This window comes from Chlorocebus sabaeus, chromosome 14 (assembly GCF_047675955.1).
Source record: "Chlorocebus sabaeus isolate Y175 chromosome 14, mChlSab1.0.hap1, whole genome shotgun sequence".
In the NCBI taxonomy this organism is placed as follows: Eukaryota; Metazoa; Chordata; class Mammalia; order Primates; family Cercopithecidae; genus Chlorocebus; species Chlorocebus sabaeus.
Genome location: NC_132917.1, coordinates 49,789,950 through 49,814,193, shown reverse-complemented (window position 1 = coordinate 49,814,193; position 24,244 = coordinate 49,789,950). Strand labels below are relative to the sequence as shown.

At 36.3% G+C, this 24,244-nt stretch overlaps 1 protein-coding gene across 22 annotated transcripts in view; it reads left to right on the top strand.

The window, feature by feature from the left end:
* NRXN1 (neurexin 1) overlaps positions 1 to 24,244 on the top strand; it is a 1,137,472-nt gene that overhangs the window by 1,079,349 nt on the left and 33,879 nt on the right. The window contains exon 1 of one of the 22 annotated variants that reach the window (XM_038006283.2): positions 665 to 878. The exons of 20 other annotated variants lie outside the window; for them this stretch is intronic. In XM_038006283.2, the coding sequence (XP_037862211.1) occupies positions 846 to 878 (33 nt within the window). In that variant the 5' untranslated portion in view covers positions 665 to 845. Of the gene's footprint in view, positions 1 to 664; positions 879 to 24,244 lie in introns of those variants that run through there. One more of the 22 variants, XM_038006282.2, reaches the window with a different exon arrangement.

Genomic DNA, 24,244 nt, shown 5'->3' with positions numbered 1-24,244 from the left:
TTTAATGATTGATAAAATGATATATTTATTGGGACTTAAATTGTCTTTAAAGAGGAACAGTTGTAATTGGCAAAAAAAAAAAAAAAATGCCTAAGAATGTATTTCTTAATGTTGCATAATTGTCTTTACAAACTCATCCTATAAAAATACTCATTATAAACATGGCATTCAAAAAATGTCACTCATTAACTTACAAATAAAATTATAATTACAATTATAAGGCTTCGAGGAGATTCTGCTAGGAGAGTTGCATGCTAATTGCACAGTTTAAGTCTTCTAATTTAATATTAGGCAAAAAAGATGATAATTATCTCAAGAAAAATACATAACAGTTTAAGGGCTGGGGGAAAAAAAGTTTCCCTTCTGCTTAGCAATCACACTGGATTAGTATGTAATATACAGAAAATGTTCATGCATGAAAATCAGCCTTTCTTTGGGTCAGGGGTTTAGAAGGAGGTCTGTTTCCCTGTGCGGTCTCGTTAGGGGAGCAAATTCAAAAGCAACGACTTCTTAGACTTTTTGAGCGGTGCCGGGCTGGGCTGTGTACCAACAGCCTCGTCAACTGCAGACGGAACTGCAGCATCCCTTCCTGCCGTAGCGCGTCAGCCATTGGCTCCTCAGTGACACGTGACTGATAGAGCTTTTTCTGTGTCTTTTCTCGCCCATCTGTGTGCAGGGCACTGATAGGCCGGGCTGATGCGCAGGCAATTTATCATCTTGATCTCCCACTGAGTCAGGGAGCTCTCCTGTCACCAGTATTGATTTCAGAGGATGGACTAAATTTCCTAGGATTTCCATTAAGAATTAAGAAAAAAGCTCTAAGCACGCAGGGTAGCCAGACAGACATGGATATGAGATGGCACTGTGAAAACTCGCAGGTAGCTTCTTCTGTCACAGCCGCTGCTGAGCACAGCTTAGATCTGCAGCATGCAGGGTTTAAGATACCAGAAGCCTAAAAACAATAATAATGAAAATAAGAATAAACTCATTTGGATAAACTAATTTTAAGATTTATGTTAAAATATTTCTTCTTGAAGATTGCATGTCAAATTTATGCACGCTGTATGTGAAATGTAGAAAGGTTGTTTTAAATTTTAAAATGTCCTTAAACCCTGAGCATGGTTGCTTCTAGTTTTATCTGCTGCTGCTTTTTGTGAGCTTCAGGGGTTTATCAGCATGCTTGTGGCAAAAACAACCAAAACGTGTGTGTGTGTGTGTGCATATGTATGTATATATGTATTAACTTAGTTCAAGTGAAAGCATGAATAAAAGCTGCTTTCAATACTTGCCAGACTGCTTTGTTATTGTTAATGACTTGGTGAAAATTTTGCTTAAATATGCTTAGATTATGACCATGCATGCTTTTGTGGCAGAGTGGGATTTTCATGAGCATTTGTAAAGATGGAATGTCTGAATTAAATGTATGTTTGGTAAAACAGAAAATGTATTAGTGATCAATGATTAAACCTGATTAATGTAAATAATTTATGATAAGATATTAGTAACATTTACTTACATTCTGCTTACTGAAAAAAAGCATGTCTGGGATAATGAAAGTGTTTATATTTCTGAAATATTAATTTTGATTACTTCAACAATAGTAAGATTTTAATTTTCTAAAATGCCTCCCAGATGAAATAATTAAAAACATTTTTTAAGAAATTATATCCTAGAAGAGGATTCTAAACTGCTGTTTGTATGTGAGAGACCATGTTCATGTTCGTGTGTGTGTGAATTCCTTGGGGAATTGTTTGATACCCTCCTAGCTAGTCCTTATTCTCGAGAAAAGCAAAAATGCCTTGGCATTCAAACATTGCCTAGGCCTGTGGGGAATTAGAGCTAGCAGAAGCAAGAGTATAGACAGATGGGATTAGCATGCTTGGAGTGAGTGGAGACAATAGGTGGGGGTGGAGCAGATGGAGGACAGAAGGGATTGCATATCAGAAAAAGGGTAGGAGGGTGCCCTTAGGGAAGAGTGTGCTTAATAATGAAGGAAGCCTGGCCTCTCTTTTCAAGGGATCTTCTGATTGCATCTTCATTTAATTAGGAGACAGAATGTCATGTCTGTGGTGACAACTATTTTCATTAAACTAGATAGTCTTTGCTTCATGAAGGAAAGAAATTCCATGAATGGAAGTTGCTTTACCAGATTACAAATAATGTGTTGTCTATTTGTGGTGTTTGTCACATTTTTCTGTTTGCCAAGTTCAGGAAAAGCAGAAGTGAAATTAACATTAGGCTTTTGTATTATTTTAGTTAGTGGCATCTAAATATAAATGTGGCAATTCATACTAAACTTATTTACCAGACTTTGGATGATTCAAGCATCTATAGGGTTTACCAAATTTTTCCCTAAAGAGGTTTTCAATTCTGAAAATGTTTAGAACCATGCTAGGTAATCTACTCTTATGTGACTTCTGGCTTTTTAATAGATGGCCATTTACAGAATAACTTTTGAATGTTTTATTTAAGTATGTGCTGATTTTATCATGCAGCATGGAGCCTGACCAATACCCAGTTCAAATTCTGAAATGAAATTAATCTTTCAGCAGCCTCCATCAAACCTTCTGTCACCCCAGCTCCCAGAGAACTGGACACAGCTTTTACCCAGAAAAGTCATAGGACTGAAGGAGGATGAAAATCAACTTACTTCTGAATCCTCTGATTTTAATGACTCTTACAAAATTCTAGTTGAACCCAGATAAAATTTTCAGTCCTAAGTGCAAATTAATCTGACAAAAATCATGCTTCTAAAATGTAACAATGAAACACAAATTTAAAATGTTGAAATGCAGTCGTTTGGGTTACCCACAGCTCACTTGTCAGTTATCTAGTGGATTTTGTATTAATGTATGTAGAGAATTTCCATTCTCCAAAGAAAGTTTCCATTCTCAAAAAAATTCTTTTGACTTAACTTTTGAACCTTGGCTTGACAAGAAATAATGACTTAGACAAGAAGAAAAAAATTTTTCCTTTTGGTGCCTTAAGGTAAATTCAGGATAATATACTCACATCATTATACTAGTTTTCCCAAAGTTGAAGAATAAAGCCAACATATTTCTGCTGTCGTTTCCTTCATATTCTATCTTTAGAGATTAATGGAAAAAATTTATTAAGCAGCAATATGCTTCTTACTTGGCAAATTCCCTGTAACAGTTTTAGAAAAAGTCTCCAGACCGATCTTTGGACAGATATTTATGTTATGGAGAGTAGACTGCTGTTCATTGAGCGAAATTACCCAGTAATAAAGGATAAATATTTTCATTGACTTTGCACAATCAAGGTTGCCCAGTAGGCTAAGAGACACATTATTCTTATGAGCAGAATGGAATGAAGCTAGAAGAGCCCTGAACTGTTATTAAATGTCTGGTTACAATAGCATTTGGGCTCAAGTGCCAAGCAAATTTCTCACCAACACATTAACTAGGGAAATGCTTACATATTTACAAAATAACTAGTGATGTAACATCGCTTATTAAAGATGTTCTGGGTAGTTATGATGAAATGCTACTGTCTGTGTCACTTCCATATGCTTCTTTAATTTATGAAATGTGTTTATACCACAGCATCTGGGTGCATTTATAAAGTACGAGGACAATCAATTAACTATATGATGAATACAGTAACCAGAATGCTAATTGATAGGAAAAGCCCTCTTAGCTGACACTTTTTAGTTTTCAAATGGGAAAAAAGCATGTAGCCAAGTACTTTAGGCCTTTGTCTATATTAAGTTTAAATATTTCAAGAACTCAGCTTATACTCTGCCCATTTAGAAAATGACATTTAAATGAGATTTCACCCTATCAAAATTAGTGCTCTTAATTCTAGTATTATGAGCACTACCAAAATCCACAACTGAACAGTGTTAATGAATATTTAATCATACTTAGGTCAAGTGGTGCCTTTTATTATTTAGTCTTCTCTTTTACCTCCCATTTTCCTAGTTCCCAGTGTTTTATTCCTCCACTGCTTTTCCTGTGGTTTATGGACTCAAACACCAATAGACAGAAAAAAAAATGGCATCCATTTGCTTCAGAACTTGAGATTATTAAACATAAACAATAATCTTTGTGCAAATTCAAGATAGTATAATGACACCAAGTTTAGATTTATACTTTCTTTAGCATTTAAATTTTTAAAATTTACACTACAGTTACCAGTATTGACCCCAAAAGACTGATTTTACCTTCTGCTATCTTATTTACATTTACTTGACAGCTGATATTTGAATCTCCTGAAGGCCTCCTTCCCTCATCACTCTAGCACAGAGAATGGAGCTAAGGACAATATTGTGGAGTAGGTAGGCAATTTCCAGTACACAGAATAACTGGAGAGAGTCACGGACAATTATACGTTCATGGATATCTCTAGGGTCTTTTGGCACATTAAAGACAATATGAATTCAAACTGAGTAACAACTATTAAAAAGCAGAAATATATGAGAGATAGTTTATATTTTTGCATCATAAGCTATGTGTATTATCACTACCCATTTCCATTTGCTCCTCAAATTTTCACCTTTATTTTAATGCATTTGATTAACCATAAGTAACTACCTCAGAATTATTTCCCAAAAACCAATGATACATATTTTTTCAATGTTGTGGTATATGATTTTTGATCTGTGGATTAAGCCACAATTCATTTTCATGGGAATAAAAAATATTCAAATACTTGTTTTACTATTTTCCCATAACTATAATGTACAGCCTTTTGTTTAAAGTCTCCATTACTTTAAGTATTCATTACTTTGAAAGACAAAAACTATATATCATGGTGGAAATGACTTTAATATTTTGAGGAGCCAAAATAAGTCAGTTCTCAAAAGAAATCAGGTCTGCAGTCTCTATGCTCTCACCTTTGTTTCCGCTGCTTTTTTATTAAAATGTAATGAGTTTTGTGGGACTCCACCATCTTGGCTTTAAGACTATTTCAGATTTTTTATGAAAAACATGATTACATAAGTTCACAGCGTAAATTTAATAGTAAAATCATGGGTAAAGTGAAGGCTTAACAGTATAGGGAAATGCCATTACCTGGCTGACTTAACATCGTTCAAGTTGAAAACTCTACAGGAATATATCAGTATGTGGCCATACCACACTGAATACACCCAGTCTCATCTGATCTCAGAAGCTAAGCAGGGTTGGCCCTGGTTAGTACTCAGATGGGAGAGTGTATCAAAGACAAAAGTCTTTCCTAATCAGTCGTCCAGTGAAATGAATTTACCTATAATGAAAAAAATACTTTCTATGCAACTATATAGATTATATAAAATAAAATGTATGTATAATAAGGTATAATTACATATATAAAACTAAGGCTGCCATTATGACTTCAAAGCCATTTTATTGTCAAATCAAACCTTTTGCATATAATTTTGATTTTTTTTAAAGTGCTTTATTTTGAAGTTGCACATGTATAGACTCAGGAGTCAATTCTCAATTTTCCATGTATGAACTGTCTACATATTGGATTAGTTTGCATGATTAGATGTGCTTTTTGGACCAGTTACCCTCCATTGGCTTCAAAATCATTGTTTTAATTATATACCATGCATCTGTCCATTAGCACAGCTAGATTTGAGTGGATCATCTACTCTTTAGATTTGTAGTGGGACTACAACATTTGTATAAATTGTGTGTCTATATAAAACATTGCTAAATATGTAGATATTAAATAATAGGCTTAAAAGTACATATAGCAAGCCAAAAATTTGGCAGGGAATAGCTACTCTTCGATTTGGCAAAAGGTTTCTTAGCCTTTAGGAATTTTACTATCTCTTTCCAGAATGTTGAAAATTAAAATATGCAAGCAATTATTAAGCACCCCCTCAGTGCTTTTGTACATTGTTAGTTAAGATCAGTTAAAATATCTACTGGATGATTGCATCTATGCCAGAACACTCCTAGATGTTGTGGGTTACGCAAAGAAAAATGAGACACTTGCTACCTTAAAAGTTCAATTGAAGAGTCAGGACAAATACACATAAAACTAGAGGAGCACTGAAGGCCTAACTATTTTACCCTGTAGCATTACTTAATATATATTTGCTCATTGTCTTGTCAATATATTTGCTCATTGTATTCTATGTATTTCAAGGTAGCTTAGAGAAAGGAGAGTTCAAGAAGATACATTAATGTTATTTTGCTATATGTTTCCTGTGTTTGAGCAGCATTAGTTATCCAGTTACAAAATAAAAGGTAACACAAAATCAGGTCAAATCAGGTAGGCTACACAGCCCTTAATATCAATACCCACCTCTAAAATGGCATTACGGACACTGAGGGTACTAGAATATTAAGAGAGGACCCAAGTAACTTGTCTCAAAAGCAGTCAAGGTGGTTGTTTCCTGTTTTTCTACATGTTCTCAGGACAACATACTGATTTCTTAAAAGCCAGTTTTCATGCTTTATGAAATATAAAAGTAATGCAAAATGGATGCAACTTTTGGTTGAAAAGTCATCTGCATAGTTAGTTTGTATTCATTCTCTTTATTCATTAAAATTAGCCATTGTTGCTAAGTGTTTTTCTTTAGAAAAAGTAAATTGGACCCTTTGGCATAACTGCATAACTGTCTCAGACCCTTATGGTATAATTGAGCATTCTTATAAATTGCTCTAGCAATAATTCTTTGCCTGATTCTACTTCCTTTGGTAGCTCTTAATTTTCTTTTCTTTTTGGTGGGATGGAATCTGTGGGTGAGTGTGAGTAGCTCTGGGCAGTAAATGAGGATCTGGCCTTAGGTGAAACAATTTTGAATAGGTAATAATAATTATAAAAACTATCTACTCCTGATACTGGAATGGTCATCAATACTATTATTTTTTCAGTAAATAGCTTAAAATATGGTGAATAACTATGGGATATTTTGTGAACCATTCATTAAAACTGACTGAAATGATACCTAAGTGTAATACATTAAACTGAATAGCTCTTGATTGCTTTACAAAACTTCAAGCTAGAGAAAAGGAAGCTAAGGTCCTTCTTAAAGACATCCACTGCACCAAGTGTTTTCTAGATTCCTGACTTTCTAGTTTTCCACATAGTAAGATTTCAATTGCAAGAGAAGGTGTCATTTTAAACAGAAGGCTTCTCCTGCAATAACAAAATAAATACTGACTCCAGCCTATTTCACTCTACCTAGCAATTCCCTAAATGATGCATCTACTGTTTTCAGTACTTTAGGAAGAGATATGAAGGTTTAAATTGAAAAGATTAAGTAGAAAAGTATATGCTTGTTTTATTTGAAACTCTAAAATGGGAGGACATTTTCAAATACATGTCATTCAGACAAGGATAATACATGTTTTATGTCTATAAACATAACAAAAGTGGGGGAAGAATTTGTAAGTTGCTTGTTTTGGTTGTGGTTGTATTTCTTTTTCTTTGTTGAATGTATCTGCATCATTTTTAAAAAAGAGAATGTGTTTATAAATACCACAGTTTTGTCATCTTATATGTAATATATGGGAGTTAATCAGATCAGCACACTTTTTTATTTTAAAAATAAATATTTTAATTAAGAATAATTTGAGATTCTAGAAATGTCATAAATGTATTTTAGAGAATTCTCTTTTTGTTCATTTTTCCCTAATGTGAATATGTCCTATAACCCATTGTACGTATGTCAATGCTAAGAAATTAACATCTGGTTAATTTTAATCACTTTTTTAAGGTGAATTACTTTTGAAAAGTGATTTACTTTTACAATTCTTGTGTCATAGATACCACTGAGTGTTATAAGACTACTTTGGGAAATTTATCACTGAGTTCGATAAATTGCCTAAGAGAATCCACCAATTGCCTAAGAGAATCCTCTTCACTGGATTCCTCAGATTTCCATTTGGAAGCATTCAATCAAATATTTGAGGAGTAAAAACAATTAACAGGAAAGCAGTTCTTTGTTTGTACCTGTTTTTTTTCTTTCTAACCTTTTAAATGTTGGATTTTTCTGAAGTTGGTCTCAGAATCTCCTTTTCTCTTTTGGTTTCGTTGGGAAATCTGTAAGATCTCCAGCCCAGAATTCTCTTCTCAACTTCAGATCTACCCTTACAACTGCTATCAGTTCACTTCAAATTCAACATGTCCCAATGTGAACAGATTACTCTTTGGAGCTTATCTAATTTTAGAGCATTTTCTTTTAATTGATTTATGTGAAGACATTGTACTGGAGAAAGTTCTACATCTACTGGTGAAGACTTAATGGCTTAATCTTCTGACACTTGATTTTCTTGTTTGTAAGGTGAGGAGTTCGCAGCTCTAACATTTCATGATTTTAGAGTGTGAATAAATGTGTTTCCTTTAAAAAAAAAAAAAAGAAACATTTTAAAGAACATTGGTCTTATAAACAGGCTATTTTTCATTTTGTTGAATTATCTCACCTGGATTTTGAGATGAATCTGCATCTGAGATTTTCTTATGAGATTGTCATCTTGAAAATTTTTATTTTGAAGATAGTGCCAGAAAAATTGTCACATCTAGCATTAATTATAGGGCAAACTCATTTTCCATTTCCGTAATGAAGAATACAGACGCTCATTTCAAATCCCAGAAACACAATAGGAAGAAATAACATCTCTTCATCTTGAAAATGAGGACAATTTTCTCGGTGTTGTATCTCAAAAGCAATCACACTTCAGTGAAAACGAAGGTATGGGGGCCTACACTGATCGTTCCCCTTGTGTTTCCAAACTTCCAGCTTTGCTAATTTGGAATGATTTCAAACTATTTTTTATACAATGGATGCCAAAAGAGCAAACTTATTCACTGTAAGTGAAAATGTTTATTACCATATGTCAAGAAACTTTGATTCTCTCTCTGGTATGCATAAGAAGAATACCACTGTGGTGTAAAATCACACCAGCTGAATCTGCTAAATAATTGCCCATGTGAATGCTGTACCTACTGTGTGTATTTTTAGTCTTTATATCAATAAATATTTGATAGAGTGCTGCATGCTCTGTACTAAAAGTCCTTCTTCCCCAAATCAGTTTCAGATTCTCCTTTAAGAAATAAAGTACAGTGTGGTTCCTAATGAAGTGGGAAGGAAAGTGGTGACATAAGCAATTGACAGCACAGCCTGAGAAACATTCTTACCACTGATAAAGATTTGTGGAAAAATAAATTTCAAAACTGCCAAATGAGATCCTCTGAGAACAAGGCGTTGTAAGCATTTTTCTATAAATGTGAAAGAGAAAGTCTATATTAGGAACAAAAGGTTAGTTGTGTAGGACAAATTATTTTTATGGCTGTTCACAATTTGTATATAAAAACTTAAGCCAGGCGTGGTGGCTCACACCTGTAATCCCAGCACTTTGGGAGGCCAAGGCGAGTGGATTGCCTGGGTCAGGAGTTCAAGACCAGCCTGGTCAACATGGTAAAACCCCATCTCTACTAAAACTACAAAAAATTAGCTGGGTGTGGTGGTGGGCGCCTGTAAACCCAGCTACTTGAGAGGCTGAGGCAGGAGAATTGTTTGAACCTGGGAGTTGGAGGTTGTAGTGGGCCAAGATGTCCCCATTGCACTCCAACCTGGAAGACAGAGGCACACTCTGTCTCAAAAAAAGAAAGAAAAAAGAAAAAAGATTATATAGCTTGCTTGCATCTGTAATAATTAGAAACCTTAGGCAGGAAAAAGTTGTTCCTAGACACAAGGAAACATAATTAGAACTTTGAAACCGGACATAGTGACTCATGCCTTTAATCCCAGCACTTTGGTAGGCCAAGGCAGGTTTGAGCTCAGGAGTTTGAGACCAGCCTGGGAAACATGGTGAAACCTGTCTCTACCAAAAATACAAAAAATAGCCAGGCGCGGTGGTGCGCACCCGTCAGGGGTCTGAAGTGGGAGAATCACTTGAGCCCAGGAGACGGAGGTTGCAGTGATCTGAGATTGCACCTCTGCACTCCAGACTGGGTGACAGAGTGAGACCCTTATCTCAAAAAATAAAGTAAAGTAAAGCACTTGGACATTTATCATTTCAAGACTTTTAAATTTTATTTTATTTATTTATTTTTTGAGATGGACTTTCGCTTTTGTTGCCCAGACTGGAGTGCAATGGCACAATCTTGGCTTACTGCAACCTCCACCTCCCGGGTTCAAGCGATTCTCCTGCCTCAGCCTCCCTAGTAGCTGGGATTACAGGCACCCGCCACCATGTCCAGCTAATTTTTTGTATTTTTAGTAGAGACGTGGTTTCACCATCTTGGCCAGGCTGGTGGTCTCAAACTCCTGGCCTCAGGCAGTCCACCCGCCTCAGCCTCCCAAAGTGCTGGGATTACAGATGTGAGCCACCATGCCTGGCTTTTTTGCTGGAGTACAATGGCGTGATCTCGGCTCACTGCAACCTCCACCTCCCTAGTTCAAGCAATTCTCCCGCCTCAGCCTCCTGAGTAGCTGGCATTACAGGTGCATGCCACCACACCTGGCTAATTTTTTGTAGTTTTAGTAGAGACAGGGTTTCACCATATTGGCCAGACTGGTCTCCAACTCCTGACCTCAGGTAATCCATCTGCCTCATCCTCCCAAAGTGCTGGGATTACAGGTGTGAGCCACCGAAGACTTCTTAATATATGGAAGATGCATACAGTGATTACATTTTAAATTTTAATTTTCTGTCAAAATCTAAACAGAAACTATTTACCTCCCACCAGGATTCAATGGATGTTCTGGGAAACCAGCAGTTTGGAACATAAATTGATATGTACAGTAGAAGTGTAGCTTTTAATGTAATCCTATAATGATAGATTTGGCTTCCAGAAAATAGTTAGCTCAAACACTTCATCTTTAAAGCATTCCCTGAACTTCAGACTTCAAAGCTTTAGAACTGTATTGTGCCTCTGTGGGACTAGGGAGAGAGCAGGGTGAGAATGAGGTGTTGTGAGGTGTGGCCTCATAACTTCTCAGCCAGCTGTTTTCATTATGAACACATAAACTAGAGGCCTGGTTATGTTACAGCAGCTCTGGAACACGTGACCGATTCAGCATCTGTTAAATATTTTATTCTTTTGTAATAATTCCTCCCACTATTTAAAATTTACTGATAGTATTAGCTCTGGAAAAAGTATTAATGGATTCTGACATTTTAATGAAGGTAATTGAGAAACTGCCCGAGTTTGTTTTACCCTGTTTTGTTTGGTGAAAGATGTTCAAGGATGGGGGTGGGAGGGATCTTCTAACTGCACATTTCTGTTCTGTGTCTGAAGGTTTGGTGTTTATGAGGAGTAAAGTCTTTTGCTTCTTTTCTCTTAAGCCGCTTTCTAGAATACTGTAATCAAGACTTATTTCACATCTCATTGCGTGAGAGATTCATTCTACTTTCCTAATTATGAAATAGCTGTATCATAGATGTCACTTGTAAAATGGACAGAGACACTCTGCCACCACCCAAACATAGGTGGAGGAACTCTTTTCTTAGCTTTTCTCCTTCCTTCTGCTCATTCTCCTTCTTATTTCCCATTTGCTTTGCCTCTTTTCTTCTATTTTGCCTACACCAGAACTCTGCTAGTGGCATCTACTGTCTTTTTTCTGCCCCATTCCTGTCACTTGAAAGACAAATGTTGAAGCCAATACATAGCAATAAAACTTCTAAGTCACTAGCCATTATTTTTAGACCACATGGAAGTCAGGAAAATTCACTGAATTCTGTGACATTAAAAGAAAGCTTATTGAGCACAATTGAATTCTCAGATAAATAAGGATTCTGCAGGATTTGAGGACTGAAAAATAAGATTACACATTGTAAGGGTAGCTAATTGGGCAGAAATGGCAGCGTCCTCAGGATATAAATAATGGAAAATTAATTTTTAGTGAATCCCTGATATTTCCTGTTTTGTCAGTTTCATTTTATTTGTATTTTGTTTTCATTTTCTTTTTTTACTATATGCCCTTATTTATTTATTTAGAGACGTGCTCTCACTTTGTTGCCCAGGCTGAGTGTAGTTGCATGATCATAGCTCACTGCTGTCTCCATATCCTGGACTCAAGGGCTCCTCCTGCCTGAGCCTCCTGAGTACACTGGGACTACAGGCACAAGCCACCAAGCTTTGCTATTTTTTTTTCCCCCTTTTTAGTAGATGTGAGGTCTTGCTATGTTGCCTAGGCTGATCTGGAACTCCTGAGCTCAAGTGATCCTCCTGCCTCCGCCTCCCAAAATGCCAGTATTACAGGGATGAGCCACCATGCCTGACCATTTTCTCTTTTAAATCAAGTACATAATTTTTTGGTGGTGAAATTTTTAGTTATTTCATGTCTTAATTTCAGGATTTAATATTCAGAGATAAGTGACAAAAAATAGACAAAAATGGTGTCACTAGTGATAACGTGACAATATCTTTACCTTGAGTAATGGTGAAATAGTCAATATTGTAACTACATTAAAAACAATAGTTATTTCAGGTAACAACTACAGTTTTTAGCAGAAAAGTAAATTGTATGTAACCAATTAATTTTGCTCCATTGATAAAACATCAGGCTGTATGTATGACTGTATGTATGACAGGCTGACAACTGTATATTGTCATTTTATCTCTGACTGTCAATAAGCCATTTCATGAAAGAGAAGATTACTTTACTTATGTATGTATGTATTATGTATTTATTTATTTCTTTTTTTTTTTTTTTTTTTTTTTTTTTGAGACGGAGTCTCGCTCTGTCGCCCAGGCTGGAGTGCAGTGGCCGGATCTCAGCTCACTGCAAGCTCCGCCTCCCGGGTTCTCGCCATTCTCCTGCCTCAGCCTCCCGAGTAGCTGGGACTACAGGCGCCCGCCACCACGCCTGGCCAGTTTTTTGTATTTTTTAGTAGAGACGGGGTTTCACCGAGTTAGCCAGGATGGTTTCGATCTCCTGACCTCGTGATCTGCCCGTCTCGGCCTCCCAAAGTGCTGGGATTACAGGCTTGAGCCACCGCGCCCGGCCTATTTATTTATTTCTAAAACATCCTACTTTGAAATAATTATAGATTCATAGAATGTTGCACAGGAAGATACAGGGAGATCCCTCTACTCCTCAACCAATCTCGTTGCCATGTTAACATCTTTCTTACCTGTAGTCCAATATCAAAACCAGAATGTTGATATGGGTACAAATCATAGAGTTTATTCAGATTTTGTCAGTGATGCATGCACTCATTTGCGTGTTTGTGTTTGTATATGTGCATGTGTAGCTCTATGCAGTTTTTTGTTTGTTTTGTTTTGTTGAGTTGGAGTCTCGCTCTGTCACCCAAGCTGGAGTTCAGTGGCATGATCTCAGCTCACTGCAACCTCTACCTCCCAGGTTCAAACAATTCTCCTACCTCAGCCTCCTGAGTAGCTGGGACTACAGGCGCCTGCCACCACGCCTGGCTAATTTTTGTATTTTTAGTAAAAACGGATTTCACCATGTTAGTCAGGATGGTCTTGATCTCCTGACCTCGTGAGCCACCATGCCTGGCTTCTATGCAATTTTATCACATGTGTAGCTTCTTGTAACCACCACCTCAATCAGGATATTAACCTCTACCATTACCACAGGACTCCCTTGCGTTACTCTCCATCATTGCATGGGAGATGTGAAAAGTCATCTACTCTAACCTACTTATATTAGGATGAGGAGTGATTTATCCCAGGTCAGTGGGTTAGAATGCTGATAGAACTCTTATCAAATCTTAGATTACTATTTATTGTCCTACACTAGTTTCAGGCATTACACATTACATTCTCTATTTGTAAAGTAGGCAGTTGTTCAGCAAGTTTAAAGATAAAAGACTTGAAGCAACAAAACTTTTACAGAGTCATTACAATTCTCAATTAAAAAAAAATCCAGATGTCTATTATGGGATGCAAATGGGTTAAGAGAACATTTAACAGTCAATTGAAGCATTAGATTAGTATTCAGACAAAGTATCTGTATCATAGAGATAATCCATGTTGCTTCGTCGGAACTCAGGATGGTTCTTGAAGGGTAAGGAGGCAGTTGGTTGATATCTATGAAGAAACTCTGAGATTTAGCTACAAATTATATAATCAATACTCTCCACCCAAGGAATTTAAGACCTATTCCCTCCCCTTCGTATACCACAAACACACAAATATTTTTCTTTTTTCTTTTTTTTTAGTGTTAGGGTCTCACTGTGTTGCCCAGGCTGGAGTCAAGTGACCCTCCTGCCTCAGCCTCCTCAAGGTGACGGGGACTAGAGGTGTGTACCACCACACCCAGCCACACCAGATATTTCAAGAATTGTTTTTCCCTTACAGTTTCCCTTTATATTTTAGTTATCATTGATAAAATGATTAGGATGAGGTTGTGGGAAGAGAGTTGGGAACTGGGGTGTCACACCACATAAGTTGATCCACTAACCTGTTTCATATCCGCTTTGGAAATATTTTTGGTGCTACTCACCTTTGGAAGTAAGTATGGCTATTAACGTGTAGAAGAGCATTTATTTGGAAAGAGTGTTGGACTTTTCTACTGTATCAGCATCACAGAAATCAGATGTAAAGACCTATAGGCTAATTTGTCCTATTTCCACAGAAATTTCACTGACTATTTTTCAAAAGGCCTAATCTATTTTTGTTTAAAATAAATGAGAATTCAATGCAGATTCTTGTTAGGACTTGAAACTGCTGATTGTTATGTTTTCTGGGTTGTTTTTCTTTTTAGATCTAGTTGACAGTTTGCATAGCTAATTACTGTGTTCTCATTTGTTTAATTCCAGCATTGCTGTAAGCTTCTTAGAATGGAGGGTCAGGGGAGGGAAGCTCTACTGCAGTCTTAAAGTACATCAACAAGATGTTACAGCAAGGAGTACGGGAGATTGAGAGATTGTGTGTGTGTTTGTGTGTGTGTGTGTGTGTGTGTGTGTGTGTGTGTGTGTGTGTGTTTTGGAAGATAGGTCAATGTTAAAGCAACAAAGTGAATTTTAAGTAACTGCCAGGGTTTGGTAGCTAATAATGCCTTTGTGAAGGGTTTTGTCAGTAACAAAATGCAGGAGATACTGGGGTCCCCTGTGGCCTTGTTTTTATGTAGGGCATTCTGTATCATGATGAATCATTTGCAGCAAGCTTTTGCTAGGAAACCTGAAGAACATACATCCCTAGAAATCCAGCTTTTTCTTGCTGGATTTTAATTAATCAATTATTTAATTTAAAAAATGATATTATTTGTTTAGTACTCATTTTACATGAAAAAAAAAAAAGCCTCGTAATTAGAAGAGAATTTGTTAATAATTATCTCCTGTACCCAATAGGTAGCTTTAAAACTTTCCCAAGCGTAGTATGCTGTGGATTCCATTTATGGGGAAAAGAATGCTTTTATCAAGAATCATTGCCTCTTTTGTCAATGAAGCATGAGTTCATTGTGCAGGTTCTGGAATTTAGAAGCATTAACTGAACTATTTAAGAACAATTGAGGTAGTGATATATGATAAAATGATGTTTTTTGCATGTCTTTTTGTTGGCAGTGGTGGTGCTGGTGCTTTCTCTGGGGTGGGTGGTGTTAATTTAATGACTGGACTTGTATGCTTTCACTTTCTTTCCTACACTGTAAGATGCGGTACTTTTAAGGAGATCCTCCACAATTCATTAGACTGAAATTTTGCTTTAATGCAGTATCTTTGAATAATTATTGTGCTTCTTGGAGGATCTGTCAAATTTGGATGAGGAAATTAATGTGATATTCAGTAGAACATTTTTATAGCTATTCCATATTGGGAGTACAACTGTGTTTGCAACAATGGTGAAAATGATTATTGTTGGATTTATGTGTACTGCTTCTCTTAGAGTAGCCAAACTGGTGAGATAGGCCACCTAAAAGCAGATATGAATGACTGGATCTCTACATTTGCATAAATAAATAAATAAATAAATAGAATTTTGTGGTTTCTGGTTGCTATAAGCAACACAGACAGTTATTTCCAAACCTTTCAAGACACAATGAGTGGCAAACATTGTGTGCCTCGTGATTTGAACCTCCACATATGAACTCGGTTGAATGCTTGAGAGCTAAGATGAAACTCATACACATTCTTGCAAACCATTGCCATGGCAACATACTTAAAATTTCCAAGGTCTGTCTCCCTTGAGTTTGCACCTGCAGTTAGCTTATTATGAAACAAAAAAAAAGAAGGCTTTCCAATTCAAAAATGCTTTGGAATGGTTGGAACTGTGTTTTGAAATAAAGTGGAGTTTAAAAGTCAAAAAGCAAAATAGAACATTCAGGAAAAAAATACATTTGCATTCTTCATGCACTGTTTGGCTCTTTCCCCTTCCACTTCACAATATGCTAGACAAGGACAAAAGTGGATTGTCTACCTCTTGTGAATGCAAGGATACTGGGATTTTACCCACTTTATTAAGAAATGTTATTTTCAGCATGCCGGAGGTAACATATGCATGTCTTATAAAATAATAATGAAGGTGATAATAGCCAATATTTATTTTGAATTTATCCCATACCAGGAACAGTATTAAGTATATCATCTGTCATGATTTTCTTAATTCCTACAACTACTGCAAAGATTGGCAGTGCATCCCTCCCATTTACAAATGAGAGGTTAAATAAGTCACCCAAGTTCTACCAGCTCGAAATAGTAGAGTCCAGATTTAAACGTGGGTATGTCTGACTCCAATGCCTATGCAGCAGATCACTGGGAAGCAGCATTATAAGTCCTGTACCAGGACTTCTCAATTTGTCAAGCAAACAACTGGTCCTAGGAAACCAAAAAGATGCTACCATGGAGCACATCTCTCCATCTCTTCGGGGTACACCAGGTTAATCACCCACTCTGGATAGATATAGCTGGATGCCTGTATGGCTGCATCAGGTTCTACCAAAAAATAGAAACCAGTGTACCTTCAAGTCTTTCAGGTAGCAAAGTAGTCAATGACAGTAAGATAGCCACCTTCCTTATTATATTACTTCATCTTCATTTCCCTCCCAGCCAACTCAATGGAACACAAAAGGAGGCTTGGCTTCTGTTTGAATAGATCTTGGAAAATAGAAATTTAGAAATGTGGAACCTTCTTTCAGTAAGGATTCTTGGATTCAATAAAATAAGAAAAGCCCATTTGAAAATTATCATAGTGAAAATATTACTGGGAGAGTCGCTTACAAATAAATGTACTACCTTCATGAAGAACTTTGCATTTGGAAGAAACTAACAGGTCCTGTGTATTTGAAGCCATCAGCCTTGACTGAGTGCTCTCATGCACCTGGGCTTTCTCATTTGAGAACCTGTCTGACATCCTTTGCCTTATACCAATTTCTCATCTCTCAAGATAGAGAACTTTGATTATCTGGATTTCCAGCTCAAAGCAGATCTGAAGGGGCAAACTGAAAGAAAGAAAGAGGTCTATAAAGGCTGACAAAAGACAAAAACTAGATTGAGCTTTCATATACTAAAAAGTAAACAAGCACCTTGGGCACCTATGGGGAATAGTCAGCGATACTCTTTGAGATCACTACTGTGTTTCCAGCCTCGTGCTCATAAAAATGACACCAAATCATCAAGAAAAGTTTGTCTTCTGAACTATCTGTTTAAAGAGCTACACCTATATAAGTTCTCATGATGATAAAAGGTATATTTATGTTGAGTAGCCTTCTTTCTTGTCCTTACTTAGTAGGCATCTAAGCAATGATAATGAAGGGAAGAGGGCAGGTGGGGATTGCAGAGGTGTGCAGGAAGGAAAAGGACAAACCCAGATGGCAGAGGCATGATAACACCTGCAATGAAACATGTCAGCATTGAGTGAGACAGACTGTAAATGCAAGGCTGGCGAGAGGAAAGCTATCCAAGAGAGGATATGTTTAATCATTTAGAAATCTAAATGTTATTTAAGTGATGTTTATTTATAACAACTTTTTAAATGACCAAAAAAAATCTGAATAGTGGACCCAAAAAAAGAGGTCATTAGGCAATATCATAACTAAATAAAACACTGAAATACCTGCAGGAAGAGTTCAGCAGCAGATCCCATCTCATGAAATACGTGCACAAAGTCAAGTTCTCTAATGAAGCTCCTAGTTCTCAAGACAATTAGCAAAATTCTTGTCCTGTTTCTGCACTTGTGTTCTTCAGTTGGATTTTACTGGGCTTTGCACTAGCCACTGAGTGCTCTCTAGTCTGGCAGCTGTGAGTGACGGCACCATTCCCTAGTATTTTTCAAATGCCTTCCTTAAAATTTCAGTAAGACATAGGGCAGAATTTAAAAAGTCCAGTCACATATGAGAAACTTGGGAAAAGTAGTAAATTATTCCCGCTGTTATTTTTGTCTGTCCCATACCCAAACATGAAACTAAGAGCAGTAGAAGGAGTAAGATGCCAACTGGGTGGAGAGCCGGGAGACTGGGATAGACTCCTAAGTCCCTCCTGAACAGTGCAGTGCAGTAATTTGACACTGTACATCTGACCCATGCCTGACCGTGCCAGTTTAGGGTTTCCTTCTCTTTACCTAAAAGGGAACTGGAGTACATAATTCAAAGAGCCTCCAAATATGATTTGACAAATGCTTGATTACATCGTGTAGCTAGAGAGAAGAGACGATCCTTGTATCTTCAATACACTGACAATGTTGTGATTTTTGTGAGGTGCTTTTACAAGCACTGTCCTATCAAATATATAATCTTCTCTGTTTATAGAATATTTAAACAGGGATGTGTGAGTTTAGGTGAAAAACGTGTACTTTCTTTGTGAAGAGAGTGTTTGCCTCTAAAGATTAGGGAGTCCAGTGCTAGGAATAAAGTTTAATTTCCATATTGCAGTGAGAATAATGTGAAAATATCTACAAGAGCCATTCATTTTGAAAGCTGGTTATATCTATGTAATAAATACTCATGATAATATCTTCCATATACTAGCTACTGTGCTATACAGTATGCCTATCTAGGTGTAGATAATGTAATACATATAATACTCATGCAAAATAGGTGTAAATAACTTCACTTTTACATAGAAAGAAATACAGAGAAGTTGGGGAACTCGCCCAGGGTTACACAGCTAGTAAGTGGCAGAGGTGGGATTTAAGTCCAGTCTGTTCAGCTATAACATTCATGCTTCTTCCATGCTCAATAGTGGAAAAATCAACTTGCTGCTCATACAGAGCCTGCATTTGTTACACACTGAATTTCCATTTAAAATTCAAAGCAGGGATGCCTGGTCACTTAGCATCTATCTCAATTTCATCAGTTCCAACTCACCTCTCTTAGGAACTACCTTTGAGAACTATTAAAAGCTGCCAATTTCCCCCACCCATTCATGATTATATGGCAAATTATCCTGCTAGAATGTAGGCAGCTTAGTAACTTAAATTGGAGAACTAGAAGTCAAGTGTCAGGGCTCATGATATCTCAAATTAAATCAACAGTTATATACAGGGCACATTCCTTGTACCAAAAAGTATTTTGGCAGAGTAAAAAAGACTATCTCCTTTATCACAAATTTCTACTCACAGAAACATTTCCAGATTTCTTTGACTTATGGAATCATATAATAATAACTGGAAGAGAGCATGTAATTATCTTCCCTAAATTTACACGTGGACCTAAGGTGCTGCGGTGTGTTGGTTAGAGTCAAACAGCATTTGCTCCTTGGACTTTTCTTGCTATGTGAGATCTTATTTCCTGAGGTAGCTCCTCTGGGAGTTGGGACACCAAAAATGAAATAGGAAGAGATGAAAACAATGAAATCAAAGGGAAAAGGAGAAAGGTAAACACTGGCACCATTTATTTGTTGTAAAAATGAAGGAGCACCAATTGCCTTACAATGAATGGTGGTAGCAGCCACATTTTCCGAAAAAGTTAACATGACAATGCTTCTTCTTGCTTTTCAAATTGATATCTTTTCTAATCATCTGATAGCTTGGTATCAGAGAACATAGAGCATCTTTGGTTCTGTCAATCTCTTGCATTTGGAAATGTTTTTGTAAAAGTCTAAGGTACTTTTGTTTTGTCCAGTAAGATGAGGTGATTTATAGTGTTGGACTTATTTTTCCTATCAAATCACTTCTGTTTTTCTGATTATATTGGCTGGAATCATTTCTGACTCATTGGCCAGATATTTGTCTCTTATATGCTAGGTAGTGTGGCAGGCCCTGGGGATGCAACCTTGAATATACAGTGTGAACACTTAATACATGTGTAAAAGATTAATTCATAAAACGATAGATTCCCTCTCCAAACCCAAAAGAAATTGGATTGCATGCTCCACCACAGTATTCTAAATGTTCTGAGTCAGAATACTGTATTTTTATTCCTTCCCTGTGTAACCATTATTAAATGAAAATATTCAACAAATGAGTACAAATGGGTGAATGAATGAATGAATGGAAGAATCAGTAGATATACATTTGGTTAGTGGATTCTGTCTTGCACTATTTCTTGGTGTGAATCTTATGGCTGGCATCTTTCAGGAAAAAGATAAAGCTTTCATCCTGTAGTTAGATTTTGAAGGAAAACATTACAAAGGAATCTTTTTTTGTTGTTTTTTGTTTTTTTTGCAACTAAGTAAAAACATTTATAATGTAAGACTATTGCAGTAGAGTTTGTAAGAGATAGAGATAGTTGAGGAATATTATATAGGTTAAAAAAAAAAACAAACAAAAACAAAAAAAGCAAAATGATAGTTAACTATGTTTTTCTCAGTCCCTTCCACAGAGTAGGCTTTATCTTACTGCTTTCTCGAAGGACAGGAATGCTTCATAAAAGCAGGAAGACCAACTTATTGCAAGAAATTTTTAGCTTTGCCTCCCTTCTAACCTTCAGTCATTCTCTCTTTCAGTTAAAGATAATGTCACTTTTTGCTATTTCTCTACCATACATTTCCAGCCATGGGGCAAAAAATGTGGAAGCCAGTTAGAAAGTTTCATTGTCACTTCTAGAGATGTTATAAGGCAGATAAAAATCTTTGAAAAAGTGTTATTTTGCCACAATTCTCATCTCCCACTCTTAGGAGTTGTATTCCTAGAAAATAATCTACACTTGCTCACTTTTATATTGAGATTTAATTAGTTGGTATGAATGAGCAATTGTGACAATCATACCTTTTTCATAACAAAAAATGTAGTCAGCTTATAGGGGATGACCGTCAAGAATAAGATTATTTAAAATGTGATGATTCTAGTAAATTCAAGTGTCATGTATAATATTTCATCTATTTTTAAAGTCAAGATGAATCCCTCACTTTTCACTAAATATTATTTTCATAATGATTATTTTTCAAGTCTAATTATTTTCAAAAAATCCTTTTATTCATGCAGATGCTTTAAGATTATAAGCCGGGTTTTTGAGTGATTATGTCATTTTAAATCAACTCTACTGAATTCATGTATAGATGCCCTGGGGGCATAAAACATAAACTCTACCCAAAAGGAGCATATGAAATAAAATAATACATATCACTAAGCAGTCTTCATACTTTTAGTTTTCAAGATGATTTCGAAAGGCAATTACTCCCACTATTCTAATGCACTAAGAAGAGACTGCTCATTGTCTTAAGAGGAGTTGATAGGCGTATTATTAATCCATGTAGAATACAAACCATAGGCAATGTCATATTATAACTACAAATACAACCACTCCTATTGTAAGGAGCATTGTCATGCATGAATTACACTTAGAGAATCAGTCTTTCTCTCTCCCTCTCCCTTTTTTTTTTTTTTTTCTCTCTCTCTCTCTACTTTAATTAGCATTGTTTGCTAAGTGGTCTGTTTTTTCCTGTTTATCTGACATTTATATGCTGTAGATATAACAGAGTGGTAAATTCTGGATGCAGTGATAAAATAAATCAGGTTCTCACAATCTAATCAGTAGAACTTGGAATTTAGAGAGAGCTCAAGTATCCCTGAGTCTGTGCACTAAGCTCTCCAGGAGATCTGGATTGGAGAAAAGGTAATCATAGTGCCCCACATAGATTGGTGCTGCCTACCTTGTAGGTTACCAGTGAGATCCACACATATGCCGTAAATAAGGAATGCCAAAATTAACTAAATACTGGCATAATAGGAAGCAGCCCAAGAACAGCATCTATGTGAGAGGCTAGTGTAAGTGAGAGATACAGATCCTATTCAACTGAGGGACAAGAGGATTTCAGGACATTAAAATAAAATGTATTAAGGTAAATGGACATTTGGTTGCACTCTTCAAGCACTATCCAGAGCTCTCCTTTGCAGCATCATGTGAGGGCCAAAAATTATTAGTTATAATTTTTTTATTTTACCTTAAGTTCTGGGATGCATATGCAGAATATGCAGGCTTGTTACATAGGTATAGATGTGCCATGGTGGTTTGCTGCACCTATCATTCTGTCATCTAGGTTTTAAACCTCGCATGAATTAGGTATTTGTCCTAATGCTCTCCCTCCCCTTGTCCCCAGCACCCTGACAGGTCTTGTTGTGTGATGTTCCCCTCCCTGTGTCAGTGTATTTTCTATAATAATAATTTATATAAACACTGCATTGTGGGCACTTTTATACTTTCCAAAATGTCTTCACACATATCAAATTTGACTCCCTTAACATCCTGTGAGACACAAATAATTACATATATAAATATATGTATTTAAATGTGTGTGTGTGTATATATTTTATATATATATATATTCATATGTCATGTTTAGAACACAGAAACCAGTCCAAGATGATGTGTACTGCTCATGAAAACTAGAACTGAGACTCGAATTCTGGAGTAGTAGTTATTTTTCATTATTGGTCACCGTAGTATAAATTAAACTAAGGTGTTTCAGTAGTACAACCTCTTAAATATGTATTAATGAGCCAATGTGCACCATAAGAAATGAAGCAGTCAAGTATAGAAGCTTGTAGTTCCAGTTGAACTAGAAGTAGAAAACACTGGATCCTCCTAATTCACGAACAAGATAACATTGTGATATGTCAGCCAGATAATGTTTATTCTCAATCACCACTGGATAGATACAAACATAGAGATGCTACTCAGATATTGGCTTATTTGGGGGCATGCAGTCCTGATCCTTGCATGTATTCAACTCATGAATCAAATCAAAATCAGAAAATACACTTTCTGTTAACCGCGTCATCATTATTTCCAGCCATATCCATACTTCTTGCTGTTCTATACTCCAAGCATTGTGTGGGATGGAAGTTCTCATATATCCCCAAGTTAAAGCTTATCAAGGTGACATTGGTCATAGTACTACCCAGTAGCAGAGAAATGTTTTTTATAACTGGCTGCTTTTCCAAAGGTAAATGTGGCTCCTTCTACATCTTTGATCTTGAACCTTCACTTCTAAGGTCATTGTGTCAAAAAGACTGACTTGATCAATACGTGTTTAGATTGTTTCTGGAAAAACTACCAAAATGGCTAATAAATGATCACTTCCATGTATTTATTCCCAAGACGTAATAAGAAATAATCTGACAGAACTCTAATGATTGTTGTGTGAGAGAAACAAAGATGAATATCTCATTAGCACTTATGTTGTGAAGACAGTAGTTAATAAGAGAGAGACCTTGGAAGTTGGAAGGATTTTCATCAGTGGCTTAATGAGAAGAGAGGGAGGGAGTTCACTGAGTTAATTTTGTAGCCAGCATAGCCTGCAGTGTTCTAAGTCAAAGGGAAAAAAAGACAGAAAAAGATTCAATAATTTGCATTTTCTTTCTGTCACCGAAAAATTAGTTATGCATTTGGGTACAGAGACTGAGGGCATGGTATTTAAGGGCTTTAAAACAATAATTTAAGAAAAGATTTTCACGAATAAATAAAAAACTTTCTGGGTTAACTCCATTTCAAAATAACTGTAATTGTGTCAATATTTGAATTTCTGTAATTGGATTTTTAAAATTTGAACTCTAGCATTAATTGTGCTTCCCTTTTAGTGTTATGTGATGTGCTGCCATATCAAATGGTGCAGAAGCTGTGAATATGCACCTCCTGTCTGTGTGTATTTCTTCAGGATGATTTTAATGGTTACTTATCTAAAATCCAGTACTCTACCTTTGCAACCTTTTCACTCATTTTAAGTTTATTTTATCACATACCTTTGTAAATCACATCAAATTCATTAAAGAGCAAGATGGTTTTGGATGGATGGATGGATGGATGGATGGATGGATGGATGGATGGATAGATGAATGGATAGGTAGAAGTCATCTGGGATAATAGAAAAACAATCTACTGGGGGTCAGATTATCTCACAGATTTGCCGTTAACTAGCAGTATAACTGTGGCCAATTAAAATTTTCTAGCTTCAGTTTCCCACATGTAAAATGAAGAGCTTAGATTAATGGTCTTTAAGAT